This window comes from Dryobates pubescens, chromosome 30 (assembly GCF_014839835.1).
Source record: "Dryobates pubescens isolate bDryPub1 chromosome 30, bDryPub1.pri, whole genome shotgun sequence".
Lineage (NCBI taxonomy): Eukaryota > Metazoa > Chordata > Aves > Piciformes > Picidae > Dryobates > Dryobates pubescens.
This window is the reverse complement of record NC_071641.1, coordinates 13,855,399-13,878,464: the sequence shown is the minus strand read 5'-3', so window position 1 is coordinate 13,878,464 and position 23,066 is coordinate 13,855,399. Positions and strand designations below refer to the sequence as shown.

Below are 23,066 nucleotides of genomic sequence, written 5' to 3'. Positions count from 1 at the left end.
ATCACTGCCTCTTCGTCGTATTCCTGCTCAGCAAGGACAAGAGGGGCAGAGCTGTCTAGAGGTCCTTTACCTCCTCCCCCCCTGTGCCCACACAAGTCCACAAGGATCCCATTTCTGCATGCCCCCTCCTCCTCCTCCAGGAAAACCCAAAAACGTGGACTTCAGGAAGGTTGGAAAAGACCTTTAAGATTCCTGAGTCCAACCAGACCCCAGCTAGCAGGAGCACTAAACTGTGTCCTGAAGCACCACACCTCCAGCTTCTTGAACAGCTCCAGGGATGGCAACTCCACCAGCTCCCTGGGCAGCCTGCTCCAGTGCCTGACCTCTCAGTAAAGAAGTTTGCCTCATGTCCAATCTACACCTCCCCTGGCACCACTGAAGCCCATTCCCTCTCATCCTGTCACTTCTTGCTTGGCAGAAGAGACCAACAGCAGCCTCACTCCAGCCTCCTTCCAGGGAGCTGGAGAGAGGTTTGGAGGAGCTTTGGCTTGCAGGAGGTTTTCCTTCCCATCCCCTCCTTGCTCTGAGCAGCGAGGCTGAAGCAGAGCAGAGCAACGCATCTCCTCCTGCCCATGCCTCTGCCCCCTGGGGAAATGCCTATGGGCTGTGGGGGACGGTTTTGCCCTGTCTGTGGGGGATGCTGGGCCCCTGGGCAGAGCCCCAGCCACGCTACCAGTAACTCCTTCAGGGAGGCCATTCGGTATCCTCCGTTCTCGTCCATCCTCGGCTCGCTGGCTGCCTTGGGAGACAATTGCACCTGGAGAGCAACCAAGGGGCAGATTCCCCCAGCACCCCAGAGCAGCCTGCACGGAGAGGAGCTGAAGCTCAAGTGGCTCCCAGGGAGCACCAACACCGTGGAAACAGAGGTGGCCCATGGTGACCTCATAATGGGGGCAGTCAGAGTCATAGGGACAGCAAAGGCCTGGGCACAGAGGAAAGCAAAAGTCCCCCTGGGCTGGAATGGGGTGAGGAAGAGGAGGGCCAGCAGGGCTGGTGCACAGACCCCAACAGACACCAAAGGCAGGCTGGGGACAAGGCAGGGCCTGCTCTGGAGCGGCCCTGGGGGCCAAGCTGCTCAGGGCCTTGTTTGCCTTTGTTCCATAGGGGCTGAGATCTGCTGCCAGGGAGCAGGGAGGGGCTGGGAGGGCAAGAGGAGAGCTGCTGCCTGCCCCCCAGCGCCAAGGGCTTCCCACAGGGCAGGGCGGCTGGGGCAGGGCCAGTACCTGTGCCCACACAGCGTTGCCAGCCTGGCCTGAGTGCGGCTGCCCAGGCAGCCGGGCCAGGGGCAGAGCCTGGCACAGCCTGGCACAGCCTGGCACAGGGCTGTGTGGGCATGTGCTGGGCTGGCACCGCTGCCCCTGCTGTCCTAGGGAAACACTGAGGGCACAGAGACTCCACAGGCACCTTTCCCTACAGGAAAACTCCAAGTGATCCACAACAAACCCACAACTCTCAACCCTTCTTCTTTCCCCCTGTCACAGGGGCAGCACCCAGCCGTGGGGCAGCACTTGGTGCTGGGGCAGCAGCTGACAGGGCAGGATGGCACTGCCATGGTGTCTGGGGTTCATGGGCACTGGGGCAGACTCTAAAGGCTCTAAAATGCCTTTCAAAGTAATTAAAGAAAGCAACTCTGTCTCGGATGTTGCCTTTGCTTCTCGGAGCTTGTCTGACTGTGTCAGTTCCATTGGGAAGTGTGCTGGGGGGCAGCTAAAGCTCTTCTGCTTAATGGCCACTGGGGGAGACTCGAAAGGCCAAAGGCTTCTCCACACCTCCAAAGCAGACCCAAAGCCCAGGACTCCTTCTCTGCCCCCACCTGGGGTTTGCCATAAGCCCCAGGGCTCTGATCCATCCCCCCAGAGTAGAATCACAGAATCAATAAGGTTGGAAGAGACCTCAAGGATCGTCAAGACCAACCTGTCACCCAACAGCTCACGACAACTAAACCGTGGCTCCAAGTGCCACATCCAAGCCTTCTTTGAACAGCTCCAGGGATGAGGACTCCACCACCTCCCAGGGCAGCACATTCCAAGGGCCAATTACTCTTTCTGGGAAGAACTTTCTCCTCACCTCCAGCCTAAACCTCCCCTGGCACAGCTCGAGACTGTGTCCTCTTGTTCTGGTGCTGGGGGCCTGGGAGAAGACACCAACCGCCACCTGGCTGCAACCTCCCTTCAGGTAGAGAGCAATAAGGTCTCCCATGAGCTTCCTCTTCTCCAGGCTAAGCAACCCCAGCTCCCTCAGCCTCTCCTCACAGGGTAGTGCTCCAGATCCCTCCCCAGCCTTGTGCTCCAGACCCCTCCCCAACCTTGTTGCCCTTCTCTGGACACCTTCAGGAGTCTCAATGTCCTTCTGAAATTGAAGAGCCCAGAGCTGGACACAGGACTCAAGGTGTGGCCTAAGCAGTGCTGGGCACAGGGCACAAGGACTTCCCTGCTCCTGCTGGCCACACTATTTTCAGGCACAAAACTGCGCAGGGAAAATGTTGTCTGGCCCCGAAGGCCGCAGGTAAGGCCTGGTCTGGCCCTGAAGGGCACAGCCAAGCCTGGAACCATCCTCTCCCCACAGCAGAGAAGGAAGCTGCCTGCATCCAGGGAGAAGAGAGGGAAGGGAAGAGGCAAGAGCTGGGCTGGCTGCCAGCTGCAATAGAGTCAGAGAACAGAGTGATGGGAAGGAAATACCCAAAGGTTACAAATATCCTCTTCACACCTGGACCCCTCTGCACCTCCTGGAGCTCCTCTCTGTACTTTGCTCAAGGCATAAGCCTCAGCCCATGACACAGCAGCCATGGTGCTGAGGCACATGGGGCAGTGCTGGGCCACGGTCGGACTTGATTTTAAAGGTTTATTGCCAAGCCACCCACTCCTGTGAGTCCATGACACAGATCCTTCCCCCACACAGAGGCACAGCCACAGCTCTGTGTGCTCCACGCACAGCTCCCCTGCCCCTCACACACACACAGCGGCCAAAGGAGTCCCAGCAGCTCTGCATGGACACACAGAGCCACCCACGCCTCAGGCACCCCTGCAGCCTGCATGCCAAGATGCTGCCCTGCACCCACCCACCCTCACCATCAGACCCCCCACATCTCCTGCCCCACTCCTGCTGCCCAGGGCCAGCCCCAAGCCTCCGTGTGCGCTCCCTGGCTGAGGCTGCACACCCAGGAGGGCAGAGGCTGCCACATGGTGGGGGAGAGCTCAGATCAGAACCAGCTCGGTGGCTCCCTCGAGAGAGCAGAGCTGGGCTGTGATCAGTGAGAGTCAGGCAAGTGAGCCCTGCTGGCCACTGCCCCGCTTTTGGGGGCTACAGCAGCAGCCGCTCTCCTCAAGTGCCACCACTGCTGCTCCTCCCCAGGGGAAGCCTGGGAGCAGGGGCAGCAAGATTAGCTGGGAGGTGTCTGCTGTGCTTTTCTCCACCTGCATCTTTGGGGTGGAGCATCCCATAGGAAACCCTAGTCACGGTGGTGGGGAAATCAAATGTGTGGGCAAGGCTGCAGGGGGGGATGGCAGGGCTCTGACCCTGACCAGAACTCATGCTGGACTCTTGCAGGGCTGCTCCTGCAGTAATTCCTATCTGGCCTGAGAGGGTGGAAAGCACTGTGTCGAATGCTGCCAGTAGCACCACCAAAAGCAGTCTGAGTTCTGAGGGGAAAGAAGTCAAAAACTGCTCAGCAACACTTGAAGCAGCTGGCAGGCTCCAAGCCCTTGAAGGAGAGCAGTGACAATGTGCCTTTGGGATGTGCCAGCACAGAGGTGGGCAGAAGCAGCTTGTGGTGATGTGGAGCATTCCCAACAAAGCCATGCAGGTGTTGTCAGTGAGCCTGGCTGCATTGCTGGCACTGAGCAGCTCCAGAGCAGCACAGGGAGGGGCACTTTGCAGGCAGAGGGAGGCTGCTGGTGTTGAGCCTCAGTGTGTCCCTGTGTGTGCTGCTGTGGTGCAGCAGTGGCAGAAGGGCTGCCAGCCCTGCGGCACCCGGAGCACTCTCTGATTCCTGCTCTCCTTTCTCTTGCTTCCAAACACAAAATTCTTCTCTGCTCCCTTGGATGCATTCTCCACTTTCTTCCGGGTGTTGAACTGCTGCAGCAGGTCCAGAGGAGGCCACAAAGATACCAGAGGGCTGGAGAACCTTCCCTATGGGGAAGGGCTGGGAGAGTTGGGGCTGTTCAGCCTGGAGAAGGCCCCAGCGAGCCCTCAGAGCAGCCCTCCAGTCCCTGAAGGGGTTCCAGGAGAGCTGGGGAGGGACTTTGGACAAGGGCTGGGAGTGCCAGGCCCAGGGACAGTGGCTTTGAGCTGAGAGAGGAGAGATTGAGAGTGGAGAGGAGGAAGAAACTGTTGAGAGTGAGGGTGGGCAGACACTGGCACAGGCTGCCCAGGGAGGCTGTGGCTGCCTCCTGCCTGGAGGTGTTGCAGGCCAGGCTGGATGAGGCCTTGAGGAGCTTGGGCTGCTGGGAGGTGTCCCTGCCCATGGCAGGGGCTTGGATCTAGATGATCTTGAAGGCCCCTTCCAAGCCAAAGCATTCTGTGATTCTAGGGTTCCTCATCGCGGCCTGGTCTTTGCTCCGGTTTGGGGTCCTGGCTCTAGTGAACTCTTCCCTCCCTCACTGGTACCTGAGAGGGATGGCCTCTGTGGTGGGGCCATGGAGGGAGTGTCCCAGCAGCTGGGCTAAGGGGAAGGAAAGGCATTTGCTCCCTGTGTGCCACATCTACATCACACTTGGTTGTATGTTTCTTGCTTGTGGCTTTGCTTTGGCTCTGCCACCGCCCTGGAAGCTGCAGAATGCAGAACTGTCCTCTCCTTGTCCCTGGCTGTAAGCTGAGGGTAAGGGAGCTCTTAGAACTGCACCTTGGAATCTGCTCTGCAGTGACAGGAGAGGCCAAGGGAGGCCTGGAGACTGTGCCCTGGGGCCGCTGCCTCCTTTCTTCCTCCTTCTTCCTTCATTTTCCCTGGAATTCTTTTTCTTCAGCTCTGTCCTCGCAAAGTCTCTTCCCTGGCACGCTGGCAGCAGCTGGCAGGAAAGCAGGAAGATTCTTCTCCTTGCACCTCCTTCAGCAGCTTATTGTTACACAGGCTATTTTTCACACAAGCTGTTAGCTTCCCTAATTACACTAATATGTCACTCTACTCTTCAGGCTTCCACGTAAATAGAATCAAGCAAACCAAATAGAAACAATGATAGCAAAGGCAAAGAATAAGGAACATTTTATAGTAAAAGAAAACATTTTACTCCTATCTTACAATTTCCTGTGTCTGGTTCCCTCTCCCACTTTTTAGTTCCATACTTCTGCTTTAGAGTTCCTCTTAATCAAAATCACCTGATGGACAGGAATTAGCACTCCACTCATCACAACCCCTCCTCTTCTTTTGAACGCCATTAATTCGTGCCTTAGCTTCCGGTTTGGCCAAAACCAGCTGAATTTTGGTTGGTTCTGGCTTTGGTTGGTGTATCTTTACAACCAGGAGAGGTTGCTGATCTTCTCTACTGGTTCCTAGCCGAGTGGCAGTGAATTCCATGTCCCGAACTATAGTCCGAATAAGTCTCGTGAGACAAGGAATCCTACGAGGAATGATCAATAATCCCCCAAACAATTCCCCTACTACTGTTCCCAAGCGTCTCCACCATTCTCCTCCATCCCATATTTCCACAACTGGCATATGAATCATCCTCTATGGCATCACATGCATCCAACTTAACCCACTGTGGCTCACTGAGCTTTGTGAAAATTGCACTTTTCCCTACCAGCCTCCCTTGCTGGCTATTTGTTCTCACCTCTCTCCAATACTGAGAGGGCTTCTCCTTCGGATCATAAGAGGTTATCCTCCCATTTCCATTACCCCGGGCATACTCTCTCAGATTCATATCACAAGGGCTTCATTTGGCTCCCTTACACTCGTAGATGGGCTGATACACCAAGGTTTGGCTAACCACCTTCCCCTGTCGGGTGGCACTTATGCAATCACTGCAGTTTTGTGCTTGTCCCAGGACCAACAGGGCTCCATAGAGCATCAGAAGAGGTCCGCTCGGGTCCACGCTACCCGGCGGTCTCAGCCCTACGTGGTTGCAGCCCTCGGCAGAGCTTCTTGAGCCGCGGTCCTGGTTCCTTCCTCGGCCTCGCCCTCTTCCGCTTTGCAGGAGCTGGTCCGAACTGACTCTCTTGGCCCAGTTCTCCTTACCTCTTTATCCTACAAATTACTGTATGCTAACTCCAATGCGACCTTTTTCTACACTACAGCAATAGCCCTGCAGTAAGGATATCTACACTTTACCCCTGCTAAATGATTTCTTGCACTGAAACCACTCGGCTATGAGATTCCACCCTGCTAAAGCCTGGATTCTTGTAACCACCGGTGTATTTCTTCTCTTGCAGTTTCTCAGCCTTAAACTAACTCCACATTCATTGCAGGGGCTTGCCAGATACGCTAAGCTGCATGACAATGTATTCATTCACGGGCACATAACAACATTTGCTCACCGATGCACAGCAATACTTGCAAGGTCAATCTCTTCTTGGCCCATCAAAGGCTCCACAAATTCACCACAGCTTCCCACGATTCCCCCCTTTTGGTTTACTGCTGCAAATGTTGGTTTGATCATCTGCTGCAGGGCCCTTTGCAAGAGACTAATCAGGCAAGGCAACATCAGTAACATCACAATCACAATTTGCAGTATTAATGACCCAGCTCTAACAAGCGAAAGAAACCAAGCAGAGAAGGCCCATCCTTTACACAATGCTTCCAACCAGTCTTCATTATCAGTCTGCAAATGTGTTGCTCTCTATTCCAGTTCTTGAATGTGCTTATGTAGAGAGACCGAAGGCTCGAACCGATTCATGCCACACGAGCCTTCAAACTCTTGACAACTCTCACCTTGCCCTAACAACAAAATCTACAGCGGTTCTGTTTTGCAAGGCAGCTTACACCATGCCGTTGGCTCAGCGCTGGTGGGGCTCACAGCAAAAGGGGAAACAATGAGAGAGAACAGAAACTCTTTTGCCAGTTATGGCCTGGATTTCAACGTGCGTCACGGCATCATGGCTGAGCCACGGCATCATGGCTGAGCCACAGAGGGCTGTAGCGCACGTGCAGGGTTGGAGCTGCGCATTCTCACACCTGAATCACCAGGTGTTACCACTCGAGCCGCAAGGGATGGCCGCCACCACAGAGGATGAGAGCTTCCCTTTAACTCTTTGACATTATTATTTGACCATGACAGACTGCTGAGTTACCATGTGAACATATTCTCAAATCAATTAAGCGATTATGAGATTCAGGTCTAAGTTAGATGTTTTCTGTTGACATCTCTGCAGTTAGGGCCTTTCAAACCATTGAGGTAAAAGGTGCTCCCTGATCAGAATCGAGAGTTCCAATTAAACCAAAACATGGTAGAAGAATAGACTAGACTAGACTAGACTAGACTAGACTAGACTAGACCAGGTTGGGAGAGACCTTCGAGATCATTGCTTCCAACCTATCATCCAACACCACCTAACCAACTAAACCATGCAACCAAGCACCCTATCAAGTCTCCTCCTGAACACCTCCAGTGTTCAGGTGATGGTGATGGTGACTCCACCACCTCCCCGGGCAGCCCATTCCAATGGGCAATTACTCTCTCTGTGTACAACTTCTCCCTAACCTCCAGCCTAAACCTCCCCTGGCGCAGCCTGAGACTGTGTCCTCTTGTTCTAGTGCTGGGTGCCTGGGAGAACTCTCAGCTGCTACAGAAGCAGTAGGTGGTGTTGCTGGGTGTGCCTCTACCCAAGGTGTGAGCTGATCTACAATCACTAGCGGATATCCACACCGACCCACCTTGGGTAGTTCAGTACCATCGACCTGTGTCTTTTCAAATGGTCTACATGCAACTTTTCTCCCTCCAGTGGGTATTTGTCTGATCACCTTTCCATTTCTCTTTTGACATGTTAAACATCCTTCAGCAGTTTGCTTAGCCACCTCATCAATCCCTGCACACCCATAACATTTCAAAACCTGATCCCCCGGTGCCTTCCTTCCCCAACGGGTATGCGAATGCAGCTGCAGAAGCATTCTTCTCGCCTGCTCTTTTGGCAGTCTTTTCCTCCCATCAGGTAAGGCCCATTTGCCTTCTTTTAATTCTGCCCCTATCTTTTCCATGGATTTTATCTCCACCTCTGTATACCTCTTCTGTGCTCTTTGGCCGTCACGCAGTTCTTGTAAAGTTAAGACCTGAGTGTGTTTTCTGAGGGCTGCTTCTTGAGCTTCCCTATCAGCAAGATTATTTCCCCTTCCATAACAACCAGTTCCTTTCTGATGCCCTCTGACATGTACTGCTGCGCTCCACCCACACGCCCCCAGCGCTGTTTGCTTGCCTCTTATTGCCTTAAATGGCTCTTTTCAAAATAACATTGATCTTAATCAAATTTTAATTGGCTTTGTCATTTATAACACCACTGATTCTGCTTCTGTCTCTCCAGTGCCCAGTGAACCTGTGGCACCACTCAGCTCAAAGCCATTGCCCCCCGTCCTGTCACTACAGGCCTCATCCAGCCTGGCCTGCAACACCTCCAGGCAGGAGGCAGCCACAGCCTCCCTGGGCAACCTGTGCCAGTGTCTCCCCACCCTCACTCTCAACAATTTCTTCCTCCTCTCCACTCTCAATCTCTCCTCTTCCAGCTCAAAGCCATTGTCCCTGGGCCTGGCACTCCCAGCCCTTGTCCAAAGTCCCTCCCCAGCTCACCTGGAGCCCTTCAGGTACTGGAGGGCTGCTCTGAGGTCTTGCTGGGGCCTTCTTCCAGGCTGAACAGCCCCAGCTCCCCCAGCCCTTCCCCATAGAAAGTGGAGAATTGACGGGAACGGAGACAGGGACGACAGCACTCAATATGAGTGAGAGAAATCTTCCAACTTTATTGTTCCACGCTTCATGATTTATAGTCTTATCTTATGCACAGTTAATTCTAGTCTAATTTAACACATACCATTGGTTTATCTCTAAAAGGTTACATCATTATTTCACTGTTCTGTGGTTTTTTCTACTCAGTCTAATTGCTCTTTTTCCCAGATCTTGCCTCCTCCTTATCTTGTTTGTCTCTTCTCAGGTGCAGCTTGACCTTAGCATACCAGGCACTTTCCCACAACTCCTACTCCATTGCTATATTTTCAACAGAAAGTCCTTCAAGGCCTAATTTGCACAGATCTTCCTGGGACCCATGTTCCTTTTGACCTAAGGCAATCCCCAACAGAGAATGCATCAAATGGAGCCGATAACAATTTTGCGTTTGGAAGCAAGAGAAAGGAGAGCAGGAATCAGAGACTGCTGAGGCCGCAGCTCCAGTGCTGTGCCCAGAGTTGGGCTCCTCAAGACAAGAGAGAGGTGGAGGTGCTGGAGCCAGGGCAGAGGAGGGCAAGGAAGCTGGGAAGGGCCTGCAGAAGAAATCTGATGAGGAGAGGCTGAAGGAGCTGGGGGTGGTTAGTGTGGAGAAGAGGAGGCTGAGGGGAGAGCTCTCTGCTCTCTGCAGCTCCCTCAGAGGAGCTTGTGGAGAGGCTGCTGCCGCTCTCTTCTCACAGGTGATGAACAAGGGGCAATGGCCTCAGGCTGCAGCAGGGCAGGCTCAGACTGGACACCAGGCAAAGGCTTTTCCCAGCAAGAGTGGTCAGAGCTTGGCAGAGGCTGCCCAGGGAGATGGTGGAATCCCCAAGCCTGGAGGTGTTTCAAGGTGCTTTGGATGTGGTGCTTCGGGCTCTATGGGTTAGGGGTGACCCTTGTAGGGTAGGGTCAGTGGTTGGACTTGGTGATCCTGAGGGGCTTTGCCACCCTGGATGTCTCTGTGGTTCTGTGATTCTGTAATGCTATGCACAGCCCTTGAGCTGTGTGATTCCATACCCTTGCAAAGCCCAGGAGCAATTCCCATCGGAGGGTTCTCAGATGACTTGCTGGGGCCTGCAAGGCTGATGAGGAGACACAGTATCCGTATAGGTAGAACCAACAGCCCCAACCCACCAGGATGAGCATCCAAAGTGTAAGGAAAAATGTCTATAACTGTCTGAGGGCTGGGGGTCAGGAAGGAAGGGACAGGGACAGGCTGTGCTCACTGTGCCCTGGCATAGGCCAAGGGGCAATGGATGGAAAGTGCAGCCCAGGAGGTTCCAGATCAGCATGGGGAAGAACTTCTTCCCTGTGAGGGTCCCAGAGGCCTGGAGCAGGCTGCCCAGAGAGGTTGTGGAGTCTCCTTCTATGGAGCCATTGCAGCCCTGTCTGGATGTGTTCCTGTGAGACCTGTGCTGGATTCTATGCTCCTGTTCTGCCAGGGGGTTGGCCTGGATGATATTTGGAGGTCCCTTTCAACCCCTAGCATCCTGTGGTCTGTCAGCCTGTTCACAGAGGAGACAAGAGGAATCTTGTAAAACTTTATTTGTAGCAAGGGAGAGTCCACCGGACAATTCCCTCTGGGGTCTCTCCCATTGCTGGAAGGCAGAGCTTCCCTTCTAGCCTCAATTCCCAGACACACATTTCCCTCTCCCTTTCCCCCCTGGCAGAGCTACTCAGGATTTACGGTCTCCCTGAAACGCCTCCTGCATGTCCCCCTTCACATGGCACCCCCTGCATCACACATCCCAACTGCATTTCAATTAGGCTCTTCACTCCTCTGGGGGGAGAAGTTAACATGCAGTAGCCTGGGAAGCCTTTGCTCTGTCCTAACAGTTCAGCAGTTGAGGCTGTGTTCAGTGTCTGCCCTCTTCACACAGCCTCCTGCTGATTTGACAGCAAGACCTCAGGGGAGGCACTTAGCAGAGGCCCTTTGTGACTGACATACACAGAGGGGAGGGGAGCTGTCGGCTGCTTCCTTTGCTCTTGCAACTCCCTCTTAGCCAATTCTGCCTGCTTTGGGTCCCATCCTGTTGGCACTTGTGTGTTTCCCCCTGAGAAGGAATGGAGACCGCTCACGTTAAATGATTTTTGTGGTTTGTGGTTTGTGTTTTATTTCAATTCTTTTCAAGATGGTAACATTATCTATAACATGTAACAATAATAATGTAATAATGTAATAATGGTAACATTATCTACATTCCTTACAACAGAGTTTACAGCAACAGAGTTTACAGCAACAGAGCTCCTAACAACAGAGCTCCTAACAGCCACCTTCATAACAACCGAGTTTAATACTGTGAAAAGGATGAAGTAGAATCACAGAATCAACCAGGTTGGAAAAGACCTTCAAGATCATCAAGTCCCACCTATTACCCATAACATTTCTTTTAGAACCTGTAAGTAGTTACAAAAGACGGAAATAGCATGAACAATTTCCAAATGACACCGTGATCATATTTTACAGCCATTGTCACGAGGCAGGGCGTGGGGTTTGATCTTCAGTTCTGCATCGAAGAGATGCAAGAAAACCAGCAGATTTCGTAACAAACATCCAGGTGTTTTTACTTCAAAATACAAAAGTACCAGAATACAATCTTAGGGCACTTTAGGTTCATTAAAAACAGTACAACTAGCCATTGCTCTGTCCTGGCACTTCCTATGTCCAGAAGTTCTCAGAAATGCTCCTGTTCTTTCTCGGTCCTGTTTTGGCTCCTATGGTGCCGAGCTTTTCCTGGAGCTGAGCTGCCTTTTTTCCCCCCTCTTTGGTTTTTTTTTTTGTGTCCACTGGAAGCTGAACTTCTGCCTGGAATCTTCATCTCCTTTATCACTTCACTGTGATATTAATGATACTGATGTCCTCCTAGGGCTTGTCAGTTTGGGGATTGACTTTTACATTTGAGATTCTCTGCACAACTTCCATTCCTTTAGTCACCCGTCCAAACACACTGGGCTTGTTGTCTGGCCATGGAGTTGGAACCACTGTTATAAAAACCTGAGATCCGTTCGTATTTGGTCCTGCATCAGCCATGCTGAGAGTATATGGTCTGTCGTGTCGTAAAGTTGAGTGAAACTCATCTTCCAATTCTCCTGCCCAAATACTTTCACCGCCCCTTCCTGTACCAGTTGGATCACCAGTCTGAATCATGAAACCCTTGATGATAGGGTGAAATATGTGTCATAACAACCGAGCTGATAACAATGGAGTTTAGAAGCAGTAGAGTTCATAACAATAAAGTTTATAACAAGAGAGTGTATAAGCAATAGTTTAGAACAACAGAGTCTGCAACTACAGAGTTCCTAACAACAGTCTGTAACAATGGAGTTGAGAAGCAGTAGAGTTCATAACAATAAAGTTTATAACAAGAGAGTGTATAACCCTAACCCTAACCCTAACCCTAAACCCTAACCCTATAACAAGAGAGTGTATAAGCAATATTTTATAACAACAGAGTCAACAACTACAGAGTTCCTAACAACAGAGTCTGTAACAATGGAGTCTGGAAGCAGTAGAGTTCATAACAATAAAGTTTATAACAAGAGAGTGTATAAGCAATAGTTTAGAACAACAGAGTCTACAACTACAGATTTCCTAACAACAGAGTCTGTAACAATGGAGTCTGGAAGCAAAAGTAGGTGCAGGGAGCACTGTGTGCAGGGCTGGTGCCTGTCACGTTCTCACTCCTGTCCTTCAAGGGCTTGGGGCCTGCCAGCTGCTTCGCACGTTCCTGAGCAGTTCTTGACTTCTTTCTCCCCAGAACTCAGCCTGCTGCTGCTGGGGGTGCTGGCAGCCTTCTGCACAGTGCTTCCCACCCTCTCAGCCTCGATAAGGATTACAACAGGAGCAGCCCTGCAAGAGAGGTTTTCCATGGCAGTCTTGGGGAGGGGAACTGAGGTCACCAAGGGCATTAGCAGCCTTGGCAAGAGGAACAGGGGACCTGGAGAATCAAAGCCCAGCATAAGCATGGGAGGCTTGGCTGGAGGAGGAGTTGTGAGGGGCAAGCCTGAGAGCTGCAGAGCAACAGCTCCATGGAGTGGCTCTTCTTGGGGCTTAGCAACAGCTGGCACAGATCCTGCCTGCAGCTCCACCTGTTTCAGAATGAGGCTCTGCAGCTACTGTCAGGTCCCTGATGATGCAAGTTTTGGGGTCCACCACGAGTTCTGGTCAGGGTCAGAGCCCTGCCATCCCCTCGGGCAGCCTTGCCCACACATTTGATTGTCCCACCACTCTGACTGCTGCTTCCTATGGGATGCTCCACCCCAAAGATACAAGTGGAGAAAACCACACCAGACACCTGCCAGCTAATCCTGCTGAGGGTCCTGGCCCTTTGCTGGGGCTTTACCTGTCCCTGCTTTGCTCTGGGGGATCCAAGTCGCCCGTCTTCCCCAGCTCCAGCTGAACTGGATTGGGACCAGCAGCTTCCATGGATTCCTGCCATAAAAGGGGACAAATCAAGCTGTCTGTCTTGGCTTGGAGCAGAGAGAAACTCCAGAGCCAGGAACATCACTGCCCGCTGCCCTCTGCTGCTGAGCCGGGGCAGCTTCCGCTGGCAGTGCAGCAGGGGGCAGAGCTCACTGCCAGCACCTGGGGAGGGTTAAAAGCACTGTCCTGGCAAAAGGACAATCATCATCTTGATGAGAAATGACTGACTGAGAAAGCTCTCCGAGGGGGAAGCTCAGTGCTAACTCAAGGGGTTGAAGCGGGATCCAGGACCCTTAGGATCAGTTCCCTCGGAGTTCTGATGGTCCCCCAAGATGTCAGGAGAAGCTGTGCTAGAAAGAGGCAACCTCCCAGCCTGAGGGAGATGCCCAGCCCCAGGGCACCCAGCAGGCCTTACCTCTTCTTGCTGGCCTTCGGGTTTGGCACTCTCCTCCTTCTTCCTCCTCTCTGGCAGAAGGTCATCCAGCAAGCTGAGCTCCCGCTTGGAGAAGCAGAACTCCATCGCCTTCCGCACCAAGACCACAGCCAAATTCTTCACAAACAAGAGGGCAGATAGGGTGAGGCCAGAGCTGAGCCTTCCATCTCCCTGCAGACATGGCCTGCTGAGCAGCAGCAGCTCTTACCAGCAGGGGGAAGATGATGGCAGCAGGGGACATCTTGATGAGGCAGAGCACGGTGAGGCAGAGGACCTGGGTCAAGGTGAAGAGGTGCACCTTGCGCAGGGGGACGTGCCGCAGGTAGATGTAGTCCGGCTGGTGCTTCCTTGACATCAGAACCAGCAGCAAGCGCTTGAAGAACTGCAAAGGCACAGGCCAAGAGCTGCCAGCTGAGCACTGCAGAAGCTTTCTGGCCCTGCTGACACCTGGAGGCTCTTTGCAGCATGCTGCTTGAAAGGAGGCGGCCCGAAACCTGCTCTGGACGCTCCTCCTGGGGGCAGCAGCCACTTTCCCTCCCCTCCAGCTACCAACCGGCTTGCCCACGGGAGCTGCCACCGACCTGCCCTTCCTCCATGCTGTTCTCTTCTCTACCTTTCCTGGCCCACTGAACGCCCCTGCAAGCGCTGCCAGCAGCAGTGGAAGCTGCCTTCCCTCGGCACTGAATTCCCCCCTTTTCCCCTCAGCAAACCCTGCCCTGCCCTAGCCCCTGAGCCGAGCACGCCGAGGAACTGCTGCTGCCAGCCCCAGAGATCTCCTGGGCCCCCACCAACCTCTCCCTCACACCCAATGCTTTCCCTGCGCGCTGGCAGAGAGACTTTGCCGCGGCCCGGCGCTGGCCTTGCTGCCGGGCAGAGGCGGCAGCAGGGAGCAGCCGTGCTGCAGGCTGCCGCTGAGGCAGTACCTCGAGTCCTCGGAGCGACGACACAGCCATGTAGAGGAGGATGCCGTAAAGCACAGGCATGGGGATGAGCTGCGGAGGAGAAGGCAACGGTCTGTGCCTGCCGTGGCACTGGCAGGCTCACCACCCTGCTCTGCGGGCGCTGCGGGCGCTGCCCACGGCCGCCTGAACCCCCAGCAGGGCTGGCCCTCAAAGACAGCTGGAACCCAAAGCGCTGGGCGCTGCTCGCTTGCCTCCAGCGCACCCCGCTGGGGGCCGAAGGGCTGCAAAGCAAAGCCCAAGCTGCTTCCCGGCACAGCTCAAGCCCCAGGCTCGGGGATCACCTCCTCCTCCGCTCCACAGCTCCCGGGGGCTGCAGAGGCGCTGGGATGTGTGTGTCTCAGTGCCACAAAGCCGGTGCTGGTCGTGGGTTGGCATTGCCCTCTCACCTTTAACACCGAGGTCAGGAAGACGGAGCAGCCCATGAGCACAAAGACCATCACGCCGGTGACTCTCTGCTCTCGCACCCCCAGGCACCTGGGCTGCTCTCCTGGAGCTGAGCCGGCAGACTCCACCTTGAGGCTGTTCACGTGGGTGATGGACAGCACAGTGGCAACCACAAACCAGGGCAGGCCCATCAGGGAGCACACCCCGAGCAGCACAGACAGCACAAAGAGGTCCAGGCGGTAGCCACGTCCTTTCTGCAAGGAAGGCAGCGAAAGAAGGAGCAGAGCATCCCACAGCACAAGAGCAAGGGCAGCCTCACAAGTCAGACTCTGCCCCTGCTTCAGCCGGTCCTGGCAGCACAGCAGAAGGCTCCCTTCCCTCAGCTGCTGCCACCACTTCACAAGCACAGCACATTGCTCTCCTGCACCCAGCTCCATGTGCTGCTGCAGCAGACTGCTCGTCTCTGCTCCCCTGTGCTTTGCTCCCTGGGGCACCACTGCTGCAGGAGAGCATCCTGCCACCCAGCCTGATGCTGGCTGCAGCCCAGGGCGGGGTGGGATGGGCTCATCTCTTGCAGCCTCTTACCTTCAGCTTGTGGTCCTTCCTGTTGACGACAGCAACCGCGCTGTGCTGGTCCATGAAGATCAGGATGGTGCAGAGCAGAGCTGGGATGAGCGCAGCGAACACTGTCCACACAGGGTTGGGTCCTAGGGGGCTGATGAACCACCCGCGGTCGTCCCTGGTCAGCTGCAGCAAAGCACAGGCCTCAGCAGCAGCTCTCAGCCCAGACACTTCCCTGCCTTGCATTTTGCCTCTCTCCTCCTCAGGCAGAGCATCTCCCAGCCTTGGCTTCAGGTCACCCTCTCTGGTGGGCTCCAGCAGTGCCAGTGGCCTCTCTGCAGGCACCTGCAGATCCTTCTCCTGGAGGTGCCCAGCTTAGGGGCTGGCTTCTCATTGGCACAAAGAACGCGTGCCTTGGAGGCACAAGAGGAGATGGGCAGAGCACCAGCATGTCCTGCAGGCTCAGCCCCAGCCTGCCCTGCCATCCCCTCCCTTGTGGCACCCCCGAGGGCTGAAGCCAGTGCCAAGCCAAGCAGCCTCATTACCTTGATCTCACTGGGCACCTGGAGCTTGGGCGAGGGGATCCCAACCAGGGAGTCGATCAGCACCATGGTGACCAGGGTGAGGAAAAGAGCAAAGTCCCTGGTGAGGGAGTGTACCTAGGGGAGAAGAACAGAGCTGAGGGGGGCACTGCCAACGGGGCCACACTGTGGCATGAGAAGCTGGGGCCATCGACACCAGCAAGGCCGGGGCAGCAAATCCCCCCTGAGCACTTGCAGCCTCATCCCTTGCTTCCAGACCGTGGCTGTGAGAGCTAGGGTCAGACATGGGAAGAGCTGAATGAAGTGGGAAAGGGCTGCTTGAATTCAAGCCTTTAACAGATCGATTGCTACTGCAGCCACGATGGGATAAGGCTCTGCAGCCTCATTCCTGCCTCAGGGGGAGCAGTTGGGGCTTTTTCTAGGGCAGCTCTGCGCTGGAAACAACTTTGCCCCCGAGCAGGCAAGGCACGGGGCTGGGGGGGAGGGTGTGAGGGGGTGTGTGTAAACCAAAGCTAACTGTGGAAGACCCAATTTCCCCCCTCCCAAGAGAAAAGAAAGAACACAGAAGGGGCCCTGGGGTAGGGGGCAGGGCAGGTGGGAAATGCTGGGAGCAGTTTGCATCCGCAGAAGGCAGCGGAGGGAATCCGAGGCGGTGCAGAGCTTCGCCTTCCAGCTTGGCATTTCCCAGCTTGAGCAAGTGGTGGTGGAGACTGCTTGGGGAAAGGAAGGTGGAGACTGTCGGTACTTTGGTGCTGAAGAGAGGGCTGCTCCTCAGGTTCTTCAGGAAGCTGGCCAGGGCAAAGGTGCAGAAGAGGAGGATGCAGCACCACAAGAAGACATTAGGCACGTAGGGGCCATGGGGCCCACAGGCAGGGCCTCGGAACTCTCCCCGCAAGTGCCGGCACTCCTGGAGAGACAGAGAGTCAGGACACAGGCGGTGAAGGTGTGGCCAGGACACGCTGGGTAAGGAGGGGGTGAGGAGGATCTGGCAGCAGCACGCTTGGCAGCCCCTTCCCAGCCGAAGGGCTCTGCCTTGTGCACCGGGGTATGCCCCCTGGCGGCGGCACGAGGAAGCAGTGGCTCGGGGCACTCACAGTCGCCGTGAGGTTTTGCCAGGCGATGCCAGGCACGTCCAGCTTGATGCTCTCCCAGAAACGCAGGGTTTCGAGGCTGGGCTGGGCTGGTGCCACACACTTGCAGCTGGCGGGAGAGAAGCCAGGAGAGGGGTAAGGAAAAGGCAAAGGAGAGGCAGCCCTGAGCTCCTGGCCAGAGGCAGCGGCCTTTAGCAGGGCAGCACTCACCCGTAGTTGGTGAGGGAGTCGATGGCGATGGGTATGTGCAGAGGGTAGGTGACTCGCAGCTGACTCAGCTTCTCCAGAGCCTCGTAGATGAAGATGAGGCAGATGAAGGAGGCGTAGGTGTCCTTGGTGAAGCGAGTGATGTAGCGCACCAGGGAGCTGGCGTCGGTCACCACCAGCACCAGGGAGAAGAAGGTGGTCCAGAGCCCGATGCACGCCCGCAGGGACAGGTAGGAGAGTGCCTGCTCCCTAGGGAAGCAAAGCCAGGTGGGAAGGGGGAGAGGCCAGCACGGGGCTGCCAGCTCTGCCTTCCCTGGGCAAACCTGGGAGCAGTTTAGGAGCGTGGCCAGGCTGGGGGTGGGGGGAAGGCAGTCTCCATCAAGTGCCACAGACAGCCTCGGGGCTGCAGCCTGGGCTCTGGAGCCGTGGGAGGAGAGGCTAAGGACTTGTCAGCAGTAGGGTTAAGGCCCTGGGGGCTAGTGGAGGTCAGGCGCCGGCTGTGGGAGGTGCTGTGCTCTCACATCACTCTCATGGCCTAACACCAGCACTGGCTGGGTTTGTGCCCAGTCACCTGCTGCCAACCGACCCCCCACAACTCCCCTCCTCCACCCTTCAGAGCCCCTGCACCACCACCTACTAAAGCAGCAGCAGCCTGCACCAGCTCTGACACAGAGGCCAACTGAAACCTAACAACTGCCACCCAGAACAGCAAAGCCCAAGCATCTTTTCCTCCTCCCTGTCTCCTGCTGCAGCCTCTGCCAGCCCCTGGCTGTGGCAGCCAGCCTTACTTGCAGAACTGGTAGATGATCTTCTCAAAGACGAGGATGTGTCCGGTGCTGCCGAGGATGGTGAGAGGCTGCCCAGCCAAGAGGCAATAGACCACGCCGCACAGGCAGGCACCCATCAGGGACTCCACGGCACTCTGTGCGGGGGAGAGAGGCAGCAGGCACTAAAGAGATCATCCAGGGCAAGGCAAAACCCCCCAGCAAAGCCAGGTGAGCGCAGCAGGGACTTGTGCCCGAGGGCGGGCCCTCCCCGTGCCAGCCGGCAGAGAGAGCTGCTCACTATGTAGCCTTGGGTCGCCTCCCCCAGCAGGCCGCCGAAGGTGATGACAGGGCACATGCCGGCACAGTAGAGGAAGAGGACGGACGCCAGGCACTGCAGGCTGAAGGCGTCCCGAAAGTCGCTCCAGAACCGGGGCACTTTGCGCTTCACGTCCTGGAGGAGACCTCCGCAGAACCTGGAGGGAAGAACAGAGCCTGAGTGTGCTGCGGGAGGGGCTGTGCAGCTCTCTGCTGCACACGGGCAGCCACAAGCTCAGGGCAACTTGCAGGGCTGCAAAGCACAAGTCTGCTGGAGCCTGCTTTATAGCCAGGAGAAAGGGAGGCACACACCAGAGCTCCTGCAGCACAAGCAGGCCTGAGCCCAGAGCCCCTCCCCTCTGACCCTGAGCAGCAGCAGTGCTCTCCCTGGGGGTCTCTACCCCTCTGCCCCCACCCCAAATCCAGCAAAGCAGGGGCAATGCCACTGCGCCTGAGCCCAGCTGCCCACCTCTCCCCCTGCCGGGCCCAGGGCAGGGAGGTGGAGCTGTGCAGCCCCTGCCCCAAAGCAGCTAAGGCCAGAGCCCTGCTAGAAGGGCAGCTGCAGGCTCCCGTTTCCAAGGCCAGCAGAACCAAGGCCACCCAGGGGCAGCTCACATCACCTTCCTGTCCGCTCCAGCTCAGGCTCAGTGTGTCTCGCCGCCTCGCTGGGCGCAGCACTGCCACCCACAGCTCCTGGCACCTTCCTTTTCTCCTGGGAAAATGGGAGCAAGGTACAGATGCCCACCTGTGAGCATTCCTCCTGCTCTGGCTCTGGCACTGGCAGAGGGGCACCTGGAGAGCCTGGCCCCCTGAGCACATCCCCAGCCGTGCTGCCACGCTGCCCATGCCCCTCACGCCTCCCTCCCTGCAGCACCCACCTGGGGAGGGACCTTTTCCGGGGGCTCGATTCGGATGGAGGGATCCCACTGGCTTGTTGGCAAGACCTTCACCTGCTCCAGGAACTCTTCCAGGCCAGCCAGCAGGTCCCCTGGCTTCTTGCCTTTATAGGCAACCGCTTGAAACACCTGCCAGCAGGAGGCAAGCTGCTGAGAGGACAGCCCCCCTTGGATGCCCTCTCCGGGGCAATCGGCTCCTGCCTGAATGCAGGGGAATCTTCCCCACCATTCCTGCTGGGGGCAGGCAACATTCCCCCAGAGCAAACATCTGTCCACTGTGGCAGGTGCAATCATCTCCTGCACAAGGTCCCCATCCCCAGTGGCACCCCACAGCCTTTTGCTTAAAGCCAGAGGTGACCCAGAGCTCCCTTATCTGGTGGTACCTCATCAATCATCAGAGTAGCCATGGCCCTGCCGACCTCATGGGACTGCTGGGCTTTTCCTGCTGGCCCCAGCAAAACAAACAGGAACCTGGGCAAGAAAAGCAAGATGAGGAAGAAGAAGGTGTCCTTGCTCCAAGAGCACCCAAGGAAAGCCCCAGGAGCTGCCAGCCCAGAGTCTGGCTCCAGTGGGGACACACAGGCAATGAATCTGAACTTCATCAGACTTAGTCTGGGGCCAAGGGCCATTCAGATGGGCTGGTGGCTATCACAGCTCCAGCAGGGAAGGGAGACACAAAGAAAAGGGAGGTGGGGGGAGGTGGGGAGGTGGGGGGGTGGGGGGGAGTGGGGCGGGCTTGTTCCCTTGGCAGCCCCACTGATGCGTGGAGCTGGATGCCGTGGTGTGGGGCTCTTGGGAAAGCAAAGCTGTGTGCTTCTCACTCAGACCTGGTTGGGATGGGCACTTGGGTCGGCCCCGGGAGCAGCACAGCCTGGGCCAGGCGGACAAAGGCCAGCAGGGGCTGCTGAAGGGCCCCCAGCTCCCCTACGAGCAGGCTGCAGGCTTCGGCCCCGCTGGGAATTCTCTTCAGCAAGCGCAGCTCCTCCTGGCCACAAGAAGCAATCCTCAGGCAGCTGCCCCGAGAGCAAAGCCCTCGACGCTCTGCAGCCCACCCTGGGGCCACCTTGCCAGAGCCAATCTGGCCCTGAAGGCAGAAGAAAGCTGCAGGGCTCTCACCTTGCCTAAAGCCCTTGTGGAGCTCTCCTGCTTCCTTCCTCCTTCAGCCACAGCAGCGTCTGCAGAAGGCTCAGGGCTGAGTGCTGACACTGGTAGGGAAACAAAGGCACTTGGAGAGGTGGGCAGGTTGCCACTGCTCTGCCAGGATGAGCCTGCTGGGACCCAAGCCCTGCAGAAGCCTTCAGCAGCTGCCCTGGAGAACAGCTCACCTCGGGCCACAGCCCTGGCAAGGAAGCTCTTCCTCTCCTTGTTGTGATGCTGCAGCAGAAGCACTTCTCGCACTCTCGCCCGTGCCTGCTCATCAAGCCCTGAGCTCTGTCCCTGCTGGTGCAGGATGGCATCTGGGGGGGGGCAGAGGGAAAGAAGCCATCAGAGCAGAACCCCCCAGTCCCAACCCTGCTTCTAAGAGCAACCTGCCAAGCCCTGACCCCTGCTTCTCTTTGGCTGGAGAATGCTCTGCAGTCGCTTCTCTAACCCCACAAATTGCTTGCAAGAGGATCCCACCCTGGAGGCAAAACCCAGTGCCAGGGTTGGGCACCCAGCCTCTGCTTAAACCCACAGCAGGACTCCTGGCTAGGAGCCTGCCATTGGGGCAGGGTTTGACTGGGGAGGGAAGGGCAGCAGAGGCAGCTGAGTTGGGCTCTTGCCAGAGGGACACAGAAGGCAGGGTACCTGCAATCTCTTCCATGCTGTTGGCACCGATGTCCAGCAGCACTGTGCCACTGCTGATCAAGCTCCTCAGCTCCAAGAGGCTGCGCAGGGACAGTGTGCTCACGTAGGGCTTGCTCCAGCATTCACTACCGTCTTCCATGTCCTCCTCGAACTTGAACCACCTGCAGACACAGGATGTGATCAGCCCCAGCGATGGGAAAAGTGCCCCCAGCTTTGGCAGCCCTTTGACAGAGCTGGGGGGTAGCAAGAGAAGAAGGCTCCTGGCAGCAGCAGCAGCAGCTGTGAGAGCTTTGCATCCCTCAGGGAGGAAAGGAGAGCTCTGAGTGCTGCTGGCCCAGGGCTCCTCTCCCACCGCTGCCAGCAGCAGGGCTTTACCTTGCTGCATCCTTCCACTCAGCAGCTTCACCCTCTGCCACGCAGATCTCAGCCATCTGGCAGAAGAGTTTGTGGGGAGCGTGCTGCTCGTCCTCCTGGCTCCCAAGGATGGCCTGCACCCGCTGGGATGGGCTGGCTGGGGGCAGAAGACAAAGCTCTGTGCTCTCAGCCTGCCTGAATCAGCTCTGTCCTGCTCTCATGTCAAGAGAGCACCAGTTCAGCCACAGATGCTGGGCTGCCTCCTCTCCCCTGGACTCCTCCTCTGCCCAGGCCTGCACACAGCCATGGAGCAGGAGCAGCATCTCTTCCACCTCTGACTCAGGGTGGGCAGCTTCCCTTCCCCACAGGGCCATTTTTAATGCCAGGATCCCTCTAAGGAAGAGGAGCCTCAGTCCATTATGCATGGAACTGCCTTGCCAGCCCCTCCTGGGCAAAGCCTGGCCAAAGGAGGCCTTGCTAAACGCTGCCATTTGCCTCAGGAGGGCAGCAAGCCACACAAGCGAGGCACAGGGAGCTGCTTGCAGAAGCCCCCAGGTGCACACAGCCCAAGGAGCTTAGGGAACAGCCTGGGGGCACTCACCCTGCCTGCCACAGCGGGGGGATCGGCTTCTCATCACCCGCCTCCTGCCCACGTCCCGGGCACGGTGGCCTGCAAAAGAAGAGTCACTTGCAGTGCTCTTGCTGCTGCAGAGGTGGGGGAGGCAGTGCCACTGTTCAGCCAGAGCAGCCCTTCCCAGGAGGAAGCACCACCTTGGTGCCTGGGGAGAAGGCACTGGGCTGCTGGCTCTTCTGCCAGGCTCTCCGTGCAGCCTTACTTTCCAACTCATCCTCACAGTGAAAGCTGGCAGTGCTGCTCCATTTGCCCTGGTCAATCACTGCCTCTTCGTCGTATTCCTGCTCAGCAAGGACAAGAGGGGCAGAGCTGTCTAGAGGTCCTTTACCTCCTCCCCCCCTGTGCCCACACAAGTCCACAAGGATCCCATTTCTGCATGCCCCCTCCTCCTCCTCCAGGAAAACCCAAAAACGTGGACTTCAGGAAGGTTGGAAAAGACCTTTAAGATTCCTGAGTCCAACCAGACCCCAGCTAGCAGGAGCACTAAACTGTGTCCTGAAGCACCACACCTCCAGCTTCTTGAACAGCTCCAGGGATGGCAACTCCACCAGCTCCCTGGGCAGCCTGCTCCAGTGCCTGACCTCTCAGTAAAGAAGTTTGCCTCATGTCCAATCTACACCTCCCCTGGCACCACTGAAGCCCATTCCCTCTCATCCTGTCACTTCTTGCTTGGCAGAAGAGACCAACAGCAGCCTCACTCCAGCCTCCTTCCAGGGAGCTGGAGAGAGGTTTGGAGGAGCTTTGGCTTGCAGGAGGTTTTCCTTCCCATCCCCTCCTTGCTCTGAGCAGCGAGGCTGAAGCAGAGCAGAGCAACGCATCTCCTCCTGCCCATGCCTCTGCCCCCTGGGGAAATGCCTATGGGCTGTGGGGGACGG

The 23,066-nt window shown here is 56.3% G+C and overlaps 1 protein-coding gene across 1 annotated transcript; it reads right to left on the bottom strand.

Annotated features, from left to right (window-relative positions):
- Window positions 1-673: 673 nt before the first annotated feature.
- LOC128898703 (electroneutral sodium bicarbonate exchanger 1-like) lies at window positions 674-21,649 on the bottom strand (the record flags this gene model as incomplete). The annotated part of the gene is given in 21 exon segments (XM_054174638.1): window positions 674-803; window positions 13,178-13,266; window positions 13,673-13,807; window positions 13,899-14,072; window positions 14,614-14,682; window positions 15,039-15,290; window positions 15,622-15,783; window positions 16,143-16,256; window positions 16,885-17,046; window positions 17,234-17,339; window positions 17,441-17,686; window positions 18,226-18,359; window positions 18,503-18,677; window positions 19,140-19,231; window positions 19,398-19,544; window positions 19,799-19,886; window positions 20,243-20,465; window positions 20,468-20,572; window positions 20,741-20,872; window positions 21,204-21,364; window positions 21,579-21,649. Coding segments are annotated over 21 exon segments (2,952 nt in total), but the record flags the coding sequence as incomplete, so codon positions are not given.
- Between the last annotated feature and the right edge of the window lie 1,417 nt (window positions 21,650-23,066).